The following is a 14,174-nucleotide window of genomic DNA, read 5'->3' on the forward strand; positions in this document are numbered from 1 at the left end:
TAAACGTAACCCTTACCCTAACCATTACCCTTACCTTAACGCTTACCCTAACCCTTACCCTAACTCTTCTTACCATTACCCTTACCCTTACCCAACCCTAAACTTTACGCTTAACCATACCCTTACCCTAACCAATACCCTTACAATTACTCTTATCCTTACCCTTACCATTACACTTATCCTTACCCTTACACTTAGCCTTATCCTTACCCATACCAGTAATCTTACCCTAACCCTTACAGATATGGGTTTTTGAATTTTTTATTTTTATTTCCCATCCCCAGTAGAGTATAAACCTTAGGAGCAACCGGTCACAGGAAAGAGCTCCTTCTGGAACTGTCCAGCACTTGTTAGACAACTCTGTGACTGGCTTGATCCACTTTCCAGGTGCTGAGTCAAGGGGGCTGCTGTTTTGAAATGATAATATTGTAAATGGGGTCCCTTGTGTTGTTGAGGGATGGGTGCTAATGCTGGCAGCTGAATGATTATCTTGTGACTGTTTTCATTTGTTAAAGCTGAAACACAGTGTACAAACGGGATTTGACGACCATAGCTGCTTTTGGCAAGGTAAGCAGTGAACAGATGTAGCATTTACTTTAGGGGTGCAGTTGTCACTACAGTTACCTACCTACAGAAAATACAGTAAAAATCCTGTTTATATTTCAGAGGTGTTGTAGCTGGCCTAAGAGAGCAGATGGAAGCATCTGCCTTGAGGGCAGGTGAGGGGACAGAGGTAAGGGAGCAGATGAGAGTAACTGTCCTAGCTGTGCTTTGGCTTTGGATGCTGCCTCTGCCTATGCTTTTCTTTTTCTTTTGCAGCTGTCTCACACAGGCTCAGAGGGGCCAAGCTGCAACCTGAAGAGCAGCACGAGAAGGGAGGGCTGTTTGCAAGCTGGATTGGAGCAGAATGGCCAAGTAGCACAAGGTGACTGCGATCCATCTTGCTTTGCAGGTGCCATGGCAGGCTCTTCACAGAACTGGCTGAGGATTTGAGAAGAGGTTACAGAGCAGCAAGGAGTGGCAAGTGCAGTGATGGCTTCCAAACGGTATGGTTGCTTTCTCTTCTGCTTATCAGGTGCCACAGGCAATGTGGGCTGTGACATTACTCTTTAGAATCAGAAAAAAGCAGGTTACTTGAATGCCACAGGGCATCTCAGAAGGGTGTTTTAGAGGAAAAAGCTTGTCTGGCACGGCAGTGCCTGATGGCAGTGTGTTTCTGCAGGTGAAGAGGTGCCTGAAGCCCCATCCTATCTACCCTGCGCACACCTATCTGAGAATGAAAGCTGCTTTCCAGTAATTCAGAAAGTAAAGTTACGTCTCAGCCTTGAGCATCTCGGGCTTTTGCCTGGCCTTTTAAGCCTGTCTAACATTTGGCACCAGCACTAATATTTTTTTTTGGCATATGTTTAGGGTTTGGGGCCTGTGTCTGGGATTTGGGACCTGTCTCAAACCACTGGGGCTTTGTGATGGGTTTTGGAGCCTGCCTGTAGAGTTCAGACTTTTGGAGTCTGCGTTTGGGGGTGCGGGGGTTGGGGCCAGTGTCTGGGGGAGGGTTGGGAGCTGCTTGTACACTGCAAGGGCCTGTGTTGGGGGGTGGTTTGGAGCTGCTTCTACACCTTTGGGGCTTGCATGTAGGGGGGGTTGGGTGTTGGTTGTACACTGTAGGGGCCTGGTTCTGGGGGGGGAGGGGGTTGTAGGAGCTGCTTGTACACCTTTGGATCCTGGGTCTTGGGGAAGACTGGGGCTTTTTGTACATCTTCAGGGTCTGCCTCTGGGGAAGGTAGGGAGTTACTTGCCCATCTTTGCGGCCTGTGGGGGTGGGGTTGGGGCCTGCATCTGGGGGCTGTTGGGAACTGCTTGTACACCTTTGGGACCTGCCTCTGGGGGAAGGTTGGGAAGCTGCTTGTATACTTTTGGGGCCTGGGTTTGGGAGGGGTGGGGGTGAGAGAGGGAGTTGGGAGAATCAAGTAGTGATAGAGTGCTGACAGCATTAAATTGGGATGCTACTTAGTGTCTTTGCTAACTATGGTGCATTGAGCAAATTAACTAAAGCAAGAAGCCTTGGGCCCCTTTAACAAGGTCAGTCTCCTAACAAGAGTGTGAGCCTATCTTTAGAAACTGGTCCTGCGGATGGACAAGAGCCAAGGAGCAACTGAGTCTGCACAGAGACAAGAGGTCAACTAGCGTTGACGAGGAAGTCTCATCAATCTTCATCCCCATGACCCCCAAAGACCACCACCAGAATACACTGTGCAAGTGCAGATGGGAGGAGTTTATGGAAATGACTCCTTGGAACTAATTTTAATATGAAGCGGGGACAGGTTATGAATATAGGCATATACAGGTTATGTATAGGCATAATATGAAACTTCATGCATATGTAACTCGTCACTGCATATAACCGTGGCACATTGCCGTGTCAGGTGCGCATGACTTTGGCGGGACTACCCCCTGTGCTGCCCAGCGCTGAATAAACATACCTAACTTTACAATCTTACTGATTGTGGAGTTTGTTTTCCACAAGTCAGAAGTAAAGAGTTGAACTTCTCACATCGTTTCACCTCCTTTCCTTGTGCATGCTCTCTGAGTCCTTGGTCACAGTCTGAACCATAATGTTGGTTTGATCGGTTCTCAGGGTCCCAGGCACTCCTGTTATCTCGAGGCCTAAGAGCAGCACAACCACAGTGCATCGCAAACGTAGCACATGCATGTACTAAGCAATGAGCATTGTCTACATATTCATTCTTAATCAGTTGTCCTCTAATTTCTAATCCCATGTCTCAGTATCACTGAATTCTAGTATTTTTTCCTCAATCATACAGGATAGGGAAGACCATCATCAGGACTGGTCATTGCAGCTAGCTTAGTTGTTTTAGAGGTTTATTAGGCAACCTAATATATTTCAGTAAAGCTACTTACTAGCATGAAAAACAGGGCATGTAAATCACCTACATTTAGTTCTTTCCTCTTGTCAGAGACATTCAGAACAATGGTTTTCAAATGATTTTCCATGATTTCATCCTGTCTTCTAGGCTTACTCTGCTTACACAGTGCTTGAGAAGGAGGGGATAGAGAAAAGAGAGAGGTAAGGTAAAACTAGGTATTAATTTTTGTAATCTTTTGTTCCTTAATAGTATCAATTGGAAGAAATTATAATCTTTTCAATGGGTATTTATTGCACTGAGATTTTTTTAAGAACTTTATGTAGTACATCAAGTTTATTCTGAGTAATCACACTTTTCCCTATGCTCATCCATTCAGGCATTCACAAATTCCTGTGGTATTGGACCAAGACAGTAAAAAACTCAACAGCACTGAAGCATCAAGTGTACCTTCAGGATAATATTAATGTAAACTTTCTATTGTGACAGGTATTTCATTATTTCATGTAGTGTTAAATACTAGCAAAAAGAAAGGTGGCAGCAAAGAAACCTTGTGTTTCTACAAGTATCAAACCTCCAAAAGTAACCAAGCTATCAATTTCTGTTTCACTGACCATGAAAACATTTTGTAAATGTGTAAGAAAAAAAAAATCTCATGGAGCTTACATACAATATTCCTTGAAAATTTCAAGTCTAAGCTCTAGTTCATGTGCTAGTAACATGCATTTAGTATGAGTAAAAGTAAATAAACAGGTGCTCTGAGAAATAACAGGTTTATTGTGCTTAGAAGTGTGTCAGTTTGGAATGGAAAGTCCCAGCAGCCTGCATCTTAACAATACAGTTCACGTATCTCAGATTTTGAAAACACTAATTAGATGCAAAAACTTTTTCATATCACTGTATCTCAGATTTCCAGCTGAACACAGTTTTATTTCCAATAATTTGTTTTCAGGTGCCAGGTAGGTGAAACCTCCTCAATATGATGATTACACTTTTTTTGGTGTTAACTGATGCTTTGTATTTTGCATTATTCTTTAGAGGAAAGTATCACAGTTTATGAGCAAAACTACAACAAACCTTTTAGTAAACTTATTCAGGGACTAGTTTCAAGTATTTATGGTTACTTTAAGAATTAGTTACAGTGCCTCGTAATTGCTTTTGTTTGAAGTATCTTCTTTGAAAATGCAGCAGTTCTAACAGTAAGAATTTTGAGCTTTTTAACTTATAATAGTGCATCTCACTTTCTTCTTAAAAGTTACATTAGTACATGAACCGGAACAGTATTTAGAAAAAAGTAATTCTAGTTTTTCCACAGAAAGAAAGTAGCAAAGTAACTCAGTTGGAATATTTGGTTGTTTAAATCAGTCTTAAGTTTGTTTTTACTATTCAAGTTCATTCTTGAATGAATGTCATTGAATTCTTGAATAAATGTCATTAGTATTCAAGTTCAAAGGGATTGCAGGGTACTGTTCTTTCAAGTGAAGCTTGCAAACACCAGCACTTCAGCTGCATGAAATTCTCTGCATTTTTTAGAAAAGTGTAATAATATTCATTCGGACATCTGTAATTGAAATATGTACAACTTCATGCATATTTTCACTTGTTTGACTTGTTTATGTATACTGTTACTTAAGTTACTTGTAGATTCTGTATTTTATTTTAAAAGTTAAAATTCTTAGTGATTAAGAATTAAGAACCTTAAGGGGTTCATGTAAGACTAATGTCTTCTCTAAAGAGCACTCAAGTTATTAATATTTTTTATGATTATCTAGAATAACTTAGATATTTAAACAACTATTTTCTTAACTAGTGGCTGACATAAATATGAAACTTATTTCTTGCAGTAACAATAAGCTGTTAGTATAATTGGACTGTGGTGAAAATAGAAGTACTAGAATTACAGACAAATGGAGGCAGATAGGGTAAGTTTATTGAAAGGTTTTTAATTTTAGTTTTACCTATTATGTTTTGAATTGTAAGAGCTCTCTTCACAGCATAATGAGTAGAATTGAGTTTTGTTTTTCTTTAAATTAATACTTCAGTGTGGTCATTTAGAAATTCATGCATCTGACTTCTTGCTTGACTTCTGGTCATTATGCCTTCAAGGCTTTGCAGGAAAGCTGCTGGCAAAGCAGAAGTATTTTCAAGGCTGGTTGCAGACAAGCCCAGCCATGCAAGATGGAATGTTGTGTAAGTTAAAAATTCAAAATGTATCCATTCTGTATCTATACGCTTTCACTTTTGTCAGAATTAGTCAATAATAGGTACTTTGGGACATAACTTTTTACTAAAATGTAGTGAGAATGGAACTTTAAGACATCAATAAATGCAAATGCAGAAATTTGTACTAAGGCTGTAGACAAATACAAGAGTAGAGTCATTTTCAAGTAGCTTCTTTGGGCAACATGCAATATTAAAATTGCAGGAAAGACTTGATGGACTGCTAAGCCATTGCAAGTATTGACAGCATATCAAATAAGAAAGATGTCTTCTGAGAGGTGTGAGAGAAAAGTATTTTGTATGATCAGCTAATTTCTGCAGCAGAGGATTCCTCCTTACTATCATATCATTTGGGTGATAATGAAAAGACAAGCAGATTGTTGAAGGAAGACTGTAGACAAAAAACAAAGCCTGGAGTCAGAAAGGCAATTCATATGCAGTAATGTAAGCTAAAAAAATGCATTATAGACTAAAAATACAGCAGGAGCCCTCTTATTTGTTAAGAAATATTTGGAAAGAAGGAGATAAGAGGTCATTCTCTATATAGAGTTTTCCTTGCGGTCAGAGAAGGTGTACCACACTTCATGAAGCCAAGATTGGTTTAAGTTAATGAAACTTGGCCACTTCAACTGCATTTTCAAGTATACCTTGTCTAATTGTATTTTAACCATACAAAGTAAAGCAGCAAGTAGAAATCACATTTTTCCTTCTTTGAAGCACAGGAGAGGTATGATTGTTTGGTGTCTACTTAGAATTCCCAGTCTGTTTCATGTTGATTTGTAGTAATGTATCCAAGTTCAGTCCCAGCTGCTGCTGAGGGCAGTGCCAAGAGCCCTGATCTACTATTCTGAATAGGAGGCGGTAATAGGGATAGTAGTGAGCTCTGTGTTTGTTCTTTTATCTAGAAAGAAGAAAAGAAACAAAAAAGGACTGCCCATAAATCTGAATAACCTTGTATCTGACCATTAAAAACACATGATATCTTAGAGTCATGTTCTTGCATGTTACAATACTGAAAGCAACAGGAAAACAGGTTTACCTTTCCTTATTCTAGAGAAAACTGAATTAGTCTTTCACAACTGATCACATTAGCTATGCAATTCTTCTGCTTTAAATCATAATATTAACCATTTTTCTTATTAGTTAGGCTGACTTATAATAAAATAAAAACTCTCTGAAGTAAATAGGCTGTTACCTGCTGCTTTTTGCTTTCAGCTGATCTAATTATTCTGTAATCCACCTTTAAAACTGTGACTTATTTAGATTATAGCTGTGTCATTTAATGAAAGTTTAGTAAACTCACCTGCTTGAAGAACGTATGTGAAAGCAAACTGCTCGCTGATGGCCTGGAACACAAAATGAATGATACAATTACATTTTGAGATGTTAAACACTACTTTTGGAAAAGGGGCTAGGTTGACAAGTCAGTTTCAGCTGCGTGTTTACTTCTCCGCAGAACAAATGTGAAGCATGAGAAAGGCAGCACAGAACTCTTAAACTCTGTGCCTCAATTTATAGCAAGGACACCACTAAACAGATCAGTTTAGTTTTAATTTTCATTTTTCTGCTGAACAAAGAATTTAACATCTCATTCAGAAGAGACATCGTACTGAAAACATGTACTTCAGTTTGTTGGTTTTTTTTGGACAGAGTGCAGGTTTGAAAATTAAACTTGCTGAACCACCATACAAAGTACAACCCATTGTAAGAGATTCAGGCCTGGGGGATGTCAAACAAGCCTGTAAAAGCACAGTTCCGTTACCAGGCATAGTAGTTCTTAAAGTGCAAGACCAATGTTAAGTGTAGCATTTTGTAGAGTAATTCTGGTCTGAAATTCCAATTTTAACAGCATTCAACTAATTATTGTATCCTAAACTGTGAGCTATACTTAGTCTAAGACTAAAGTGACAGAAAATTAATTTTCACCAGAACATTACCTCTTCTCAGGGTCCTGTTGCAAACAAAGTTCTACCAAGTTGTGGAAAGCAGGGGAAAATGTTTTGGAAAAGGGAATTTTTAGTCTTTCACTGGTCATTGTGCGTGTCATACTGTCACCAATTCCAGAATCAACACCTGATCGGGAATTCCTCATCCTGGATTCCCCATGGGGGAAGGTATTTATATCCCAAGGACAATATGCAGGACCTTTCAGTTTTTGCAGCAGCATCTAGTAGAAAGGAACATCATTTAGAAGATTCCAGCACCTATCTAGACCTACACATGCTATGCTATCAGGCTTCAGAAATGGATTATTTGATCTAGCAAGAAGCATGCATGTTCGAAATAACTAAAAGCAGACATTTCATCAGTAATAGTACTGATTTGTCTCAAAATAAAAATCTGAGTTTTTTGAAGTAGAGATTAGTTCAGCATCATACCTGAGTGCGAGGCATATCTTGAAATGGAACATGTCCATTGGCTAATTCACATGCTGTGATTCCCACACTGTAAATATCAGACTTCATGTTATACCCAGACAAATCCTGTAAGAGGAATAAAACTACTGCATCACTAAAGTTATTGATTATTACAGACAAAAATAAATCTACCTGTTAAAATATTTTAATATTCTGTAGCCTACATAGGATTGAGGCAATCAACAAATTGTGAAACCTCAGGCATTTTTCAAAAATCTGATGTTTTACTGAAGAGAACTTTTAGGCTCTGCACTAGTTTTCAGGAAAAAAGTCAGCTGAAGACATTCAGTTGTACAGCACCTCCTTACTAATGGCTTTAAAACCTGTTCTCTTTCGGAAAACTAAAAATTCAGCACATCTGTTTTGTTCTGTTTTGAAGTTGCAGTTCAACAGCTTCTATTGCACTTCCACAAGCAGACGTAAGCTAGAAGTTGAGTACTTCCAGTAACTTTGAAATAGGAAGAATGAAGTGTAATTTATACTGACCTGTCTCAGTAGTTCAGGACTCAGCCAAGGAAGTACAGACGTACTAAACTGGGGGAAATCATAAACCACCTTTGACTTTTGTCCATTGTTAACTAAACTGTAAAGATTGTTTAAACCAGAGAGAGAAACCAGTCCATCCCCTGAAATCAGAATGTGGCTAGCTTTAATATTCCTGTAACACAAAGTTGTAAATTTTAGTTACACATTACTCAAAGCATCACTAAAGTAGAAAGGCTTTCCTATTTCATTAGCTTAGATTGAGATGTTTACCTTTGGTTCTATTTATCAGATTAATTTCATGACAGGTCTTCACTCAGTATGAGATGTCTTTTTAAATACAGCCCAAAAGAGAGGAAGAGAGGCTGGCAAGAAAAACTGATTGCCAGAAACTGGAGAAGGGCCTTCCTTTCTGGCAAAGGGTGTAAAGTAAGGAAGTTACTTCTATGAGCTCTCATTCTCTTCAGCTTCAAAAACAAAGCCAGACAGACGTACACAATGATTTAAATAAGAGGACTGATGTTACAGAAATACAATCCCTGTACCAGCTGTCTTTAAACAATTTGTGGATATCTGTTCTTGTTAAGCTCCTGCAAACTTGGTTCTGCTATATTATTAATAAAAAAAAAAAAAATGCTCCTGCACTATGTGTGACATAAGAAGGAATACAGAAAAAGGAAGGGAGACAACATGTGAGATGAAAATGGGTTTTGAAGTGAAACTAAGTTCTTAATAAACTAGATACTGTAATCTGATTCTTACCTATGGCACTGACATTCTCCTACCTGTGAATGTAGCCGTTCTGGTGCATGTAATTTAATCCTCTGATTGCACCAAACAGAATGTTCCCTATCAAAGCTTCACTCATTCCTTCAGGAAAGTAAGTCTTCAGCAGGTGTCTAGCAGAACCTAGAAGAGGGAAAAAAGCACGAAGTCTAACAAGCCTTGTTAAACTACTTGCCTATGCTTGCTTCCTTGTATGCATTCACAAGAGTGGTACTGTGGTATTCTTGTTTTTATAATGCCTATGGTACATCAAGAAAACTTACATGGATGCAGCTGATGCATCCATCAAAGATCACAGTCAAGTCATGCTGGGTAACTGAAAGTCTGCACTGAAACCAAACAAGTTTTGTGTTGTCTTTACAGAACTTTTAATTTTGCCAAATGCATCTCCCAGTTATCATTCCACACATTGTGGCTGTTAGGATTAAGTATAATTTAAGTTCAAATGCCAGTCTTCGCTGGGGAGAAAGATGATATACAGAAGGCTTCTCTAAACAAGTGGTTTAGGAAGTTGTGCTCCACTCCCTTCTTCGGTACAAGACAGGAGATGCTTAAAAAAAAAACAACCTCATGAACTGTGTGGCATAAACTGTATAAGTCCTTTTTTTGTTACTATTCCTAAACTGCAGTTAACAGTCCTTACCATAGGCCATGAATGGTGAAATGATCCAAAGCCAACTACCAGCTGTAAACACAGTCCAAAACGTCATTACATTGGGATGCTGGAAAAAGTGGGATAAAACCACCTCATTCTATGGAATGAAAATGGATATGTTAACCACAAGAAATCTGTCTTACTAAGAGCCTTAATTATGTCAGTAAGCGGTAGAAATAACTGTTCCCTTTGGACATTTATACTGAGTTGCAGGTGATGTGCGTAGCCTGCAATAGAAATCCAAATAGTTTGTGTATGACTGCATTTGTCTGAAGTCAAGTCTACTTTATGAAGTTTTGCTGTTATATGCAGAGCACAAAATGCCTTTCAGAAGAAAAGTTGTACAATTGTGAATATTTCTAAAACATTTGACAATAGTCAAATAGTCTTCAGAAAGTAAATCGCCAATTTATACATGCATCATGCTGTGCCTCTGAAGTGAAACCGTGTCCTAAATGACCCAGTAAAAACACAAAGGCTACCTCTGTTTAGTGAACTCCTATGTGTTCATCAGTATCTTCAAACTAGCACCAAAGTACTGTTGCTTTACCTGTAAGGCTTTCAAATGCTCTTCAGAGCAACTTTCTAGGTCTGTGATCCTTATAGCAACTTGCATGCCTGTAGGTGTATGCCGTGCAAGGTAGACTGAAGTTAAGTTGTTGAATCTCCTTCCTGAAACCAGAAGTGGATACCTTAACAATGGAAAATGTAATAATCTACCACATTTTTCTTCATATTTAGAGATCATTTTGCAGTTACACTTTACATCACTTTTAGCATGCACATTAGAATAAACACACATGCACAGTAGGATTCAGTGCAGACATCCTTAGGACAATCAACTCAAGTAGCCAAATGGTAAGAGATGATGTTAATGCTGTATTTATTGTTCCCATACCATAAATTTAAAAGAGATGTCCAAACGCACAAATATCAAAAGAAAATTTCAGATAACCGTTGATTTCTTATATTTTAAAAAAGTGAGAACTGAAACATGAGAGCTGTTCTGTGCTTCTCTCAACTAAGTAGACACAAGATTAATTCTAGTCAGCTGATAATACATTTTCTAAACTTAATAAATATTTACTGCATTTAGCAATAACCTAGTGAGAAAATGCATCTGCAAGAACAAGAAATATTTTAAGTTATGCTTATATTACCTATTTCCACCTGGAGTTCATAGTGAGAGACATTAGAAGAACAAAATATCATTTCATTCCCTCCTGTAGATGGGGGAATCCAGGCTTGTTCAGAATCAGCCTAACAGTGGGGAAAAACAGTTCTCAGAATTACCATGTATGTTTATTTGTTTAAAATAAATGCAGAAATAGCATTAATCAGAATGCTAAGATCAAATACTCAAATCAGCATATTCAAGACAGTGCTTTTACCACTACACTGAGTCTTAGATAAATAAGCTACTGCGGTGTTTTGTTGTTGTTGTTTGTTTTTAAACTACTACAAGATTAAGAGTAATAGTCACCTTCTTCTGAAGTGGAAGACCTGAAGTACTGTGGTTATTTTTCCTGATTTTTTTTTTTTTTTAAATGTGCCCCGAATGAGATAATTTTTCACATGTACAGCTTCATATTTTAACTTTGCCAGTTAACTTTTTTCTTCTTACCAGGCATTCATGAATGCTGCTCTGAGATTGCTTTTCTGGTCTGAGTGACTCAACTGGTGTACGTAGAATACAGGAACAGTCCTCGAGAACAGAAACAAGTGAGTGTTAGTGGACTTGCTGCGATTTATTAAACATGGCAAGGGGAAAACATCAGAAGTAATCCCTATAAGTTCAGAAAGTTTTCTACTACAAGCAGTTAAGAAACAACACAGAGCATATGGCAGACCCCGAACTAAACAGTCTCCTTTCCCAAAAGTTGGTGTAACACCACTGTGGAAATCCCCTCAGGTATGATATTTCACCAGAACTTTCTCACTTTCAGGTATGACTGGGTAACAAGGTACAACGGTCAAAGATTCTTAAATACAAACTTACCAAACAAGACATGGAACCTCTTTAGATGAGGGGAAAAGTCATATACACCCATTTATCCTAGAAAAATTAAAGTAGCAGGAACATAAGATTGTACATGAACATGTGACAAACATCAGACTCTTTAAATCAGAGCTGTGAGGCATTCCTCTGTTATCTCACACACACAAACTTCTGCATGTTTGGGAAGGTTTGGGAAGGCCTGCTTGTGTCAAGCCTTTAAGCAGTGTGCAATGTATGTTTCAACGAAAGTTTTCATTTTTAATTCATGGGTTGAGAGATCCTATTACCATTTCTGAATAAGCAATGTAATTACAAGTCAACTGCATACATGCAGAGAATAAAAAATAAATGGATTCATGAATCACTAGCAGTTCATAAGAAACAAAATGTCTGTTTTAAAGGAGCACGGCTGTACTAGACGTATTTCAGCTCAGCTGTGTGCAGATGAACTAGCTCACAAAAAGCAAGCCAAATGCTATTACTCTTTCAATTGTGAAACAAAGTGCAAATACTACTGTAGGGATCTTGAGTAAGAAACGGAGGGAAAACAAATAATTTCTTCACATTACTTAGGTTACAGAATGAGCATTCTAACATCACAGATCAGAGTAGCCACTTTGCAAGTCCCCTAGCAGATATGCTTTCTGCCTAATGTGAAATCTTACACAGGGAGGAGAGAGAGATGACTTTCTAATAAGCATATCAGGTTTCTGAAGTATAAAGTGAGACTAATTTACTTTAGCTACCTGATGATCTACAGGTGAGTCTTCTACCATGAAGAATCCTACTTGGCAGCTGACATAAAGTCCACCAAGGGAGGTAATTCCATCTTAACACGTGATTATTGCTTGAAAGTTATCTTTAAAAAGGTGAACTACTACATCAGAGACTGATCATTCTGTGTATCAAGGAGATAGGCTTGATCATATCCATCATTTAAATTATGTATGTTGTTTAATCAAGGCAACTGTCTGAAAAGACAACAAGCACTCACCACCCATCCACTGCCAAATATCTAATCCTTAATATCTTTATCCTAAAAAAAACTTCTTAAAATAATTCTTTTTTAAAGATGAAAAATTGAGACAAAAGGAGATCCTTAATAGGTATTGGGCTTCTTCAGAGGATCATGACTTGACTTACCTGGCTTCACTGAGGAAGTCTGTGGCAGGGTAGGAAAAAAATGCAAACGCCCCAAGACATTGGCCAGTACTGTAACAGCTATAGTATCCTTCTCCTATTGGAAGAAAGAAATTTCATGCCATTATACAAGATAAGTTACTCTGGGGCTTGAAACATGAATCTGCAAAAGCTAGGCTGAAAAATAAAGTCTCGATAACCAGAACATGCTAAAGTAAAATTGAAGGATTTGTTCAAAAAGTATGAAAGGGTATGACCAGTCATCAAATGTCTGTGATCCACGTTTTTTCAAATAACATTAATAAGGTGTATTTTTTTTCTTTCTGTAGCTTAATATTACTTCCATTTTCATTACGATTTTGGGTCATGTCCCTACCAAAACCTTTTTTTTCTACATTTTTCTTTCCATAACACAGTCTTTCTCTGTACTGTAGATCATGACAGCAGCAGCGCGCAGCTGAACTGACACATTCCTAGCATGGCCAAAGATTCAGAAGCGGTGAACAGTGCGGGGAGAAAGCAGTTTGATCTGTTCACAGAAAAACACCGCGAACTGTGGAGACCCTGCAGCCCAAAGCCCAGGTACCTCGACCGCAGGTCACAGTTCTGTTCCCGCGGGGCCGCAACAGCCCCTTGTTACATACCCCGAGGCAGGGTGACCCCGGGAGCCTCCCGCAGCGCTACTCCCCACTCGCTCCGCTCATCGTGCCCCGCGCCTTCTCCGCGGCGCCCCCGCCTCCCTCCGGCCCCCCGCAGCGGCCAGGACCGGGCTACCCTTGCCTATGCCCCTGCCAGCGCGGCGGCAGCCCCCGCTCCCCCTTCCCCGGCCCGCCCGGCTTCCCCCGCAGCGGGTGCGGCGCTCCCGGCCTGGGGCCCCCTCGCCCCCAACACGGCTAGCAAGCCCTGCGGGAAGGAAGCGCCCGTCCCTACCCGCCGCCAGCGCAGGGCCCCGCCTACGCTCCTAGCCCCGGGGGAGCCGCAGAGGGTGGTGGAAGTTGGGCGGTGTGGCGTACCGCCGGGCTGCACGCCCGCGCCGGCGGGTAGCTCGGTTCTGCCGCGCAGCCTGCTGGGATTTGTAGTTCCGCGGCCACAGGAGGGCGGAAGCCAGCACCGCCCTGCCTCAGCCGGCGGCTGATTACGTCCAGGCTGACGCGTGGATCCCCGTCGACCTCGGGTGTCGAGGGTAGGGAGGTGGAGCGCTGCAGCAGGCTCGGGGCGGGTAAGGTGTCCTCGGCGCTGAGCTCGGGTGGCACTGTTGTCCTGCTCCCCTCTCTCTGCCCTGCGTGTTAACCTCTTTGGGGCCGCGTTCTCTCTCCCTTGTCCCTTGGGGCCGTCCCCCGCTGAGCGGCGGTACCGCCGCAGGCACGGGGCGCTGCGGGCGGGCGCGTCGCGGCTGGGCGTGCGCTGAGAGCATGGGGCTGGGTCCCCGCTTGCCTGGCCTTGTGGTTCCGGGCGAGCCCTGCTGTCGCGTGTGGCGTATCCTCCCGGGGAGGGAAGGCAAACAAAGAATTCCTCATCCTTTCCTGTGTTGCAATTGGCAGAAATGTTTTGTTTTGTTTGTTTTTGGGTGGTAATGTAGATATGCATTAAGT

The 14,174-nt window shown here is 40.6% G+C and overlaps 2 protein-coding genes across 8 annotated transcripts in view; one reads left to right on the forward strand and one right to left on the reverse strand.

Moving 5' to 3' along the window:
• Window positions 1-3,639: 3,639 nt before the first annotated feature.
• Window positions 3,640-13,640, reverse strand: STRADB (STE20 related adaptor beta; the record flags this gene model as incomplete). 5 transcript variants are annotated; one of them, XM_084523471.1, is made up of 13 exons in its annotated part: window positions 13,513-13,640; window positions 12,586-12,679; window positions 11,443-11,499; window positions 11,068-11,148; window positions 10,604-10,703; window positions 9,994-10,115; window positions 9,432-9,510; window positions 8,788-8,911; window positions 8,006-8,177; window positions 7,481-7,585; window positions 7,040-7,269; window positions 6,406-6,448; window positions 3,640-6,003 (listed from the first exon to the last, which is right to left on the reverse strand). In XM_084523471.1, exons 3-13 carry the CDS (start codon window positions 11,452-11,454, stop codon window positions 5,851-5,853), a joined length of 1,221 nt encoding a protein of 406 aa, XP_084379597.1. In that variant the 5' UTR covers window positions 11,455-11,499; window positions 12,586-12,679; window positions 13,513-13,640. The 5 variants fall into 5 exon arrangements, with proteins under 5 accessions (XP_084379597.1, XP_084379594.1, XP_084379595.1 ...); XM_084523468.1 differs by having other exon boundaries at window positions 9,432-9,540; XM_084523469.1 differs by lacking the exon at window positions 13,513-13,640 and adding an exon at window positions 13,169-13,290 and having other exon boundaries at window positions 9,432-9,540.
• A 35-nt stretch (window positions 13,641-13,675) lies between these two features.
• The window catches only part of TRAK2 (trafficking kinesin protein 2), a 35,365-nt gene continuing 34,866 nt past the window's right edge, over window positions 13,676-14,174 (forward strand). For 2 of the 3 annotated variants that reach the window (XM_084523404.1, XM_084523407.1), the window contains exon 1: window positions 13,676-13,801. The gene's annotated coding sequence lies outside the window, so the exon portion shown is untranslated. The remainder of the gene's footprint in view (window positions 13,802-14,174) is intronic. The other variant, XM_084523406.1, reaches the window with a different exon arrangement.

This window comes from Aythya ferina (genome assembly GCF_964211825.1).
Source record: "Aythya ferina genome assembly, chromosome: 6".
In the NCBI taxonomy this organism is placed as follows: domain Eukaryota; kingdom Metazoa; phylum Chordata; class Aves; order Anseriformes; family Anatidae; genus Aythya; species Aythya ferina.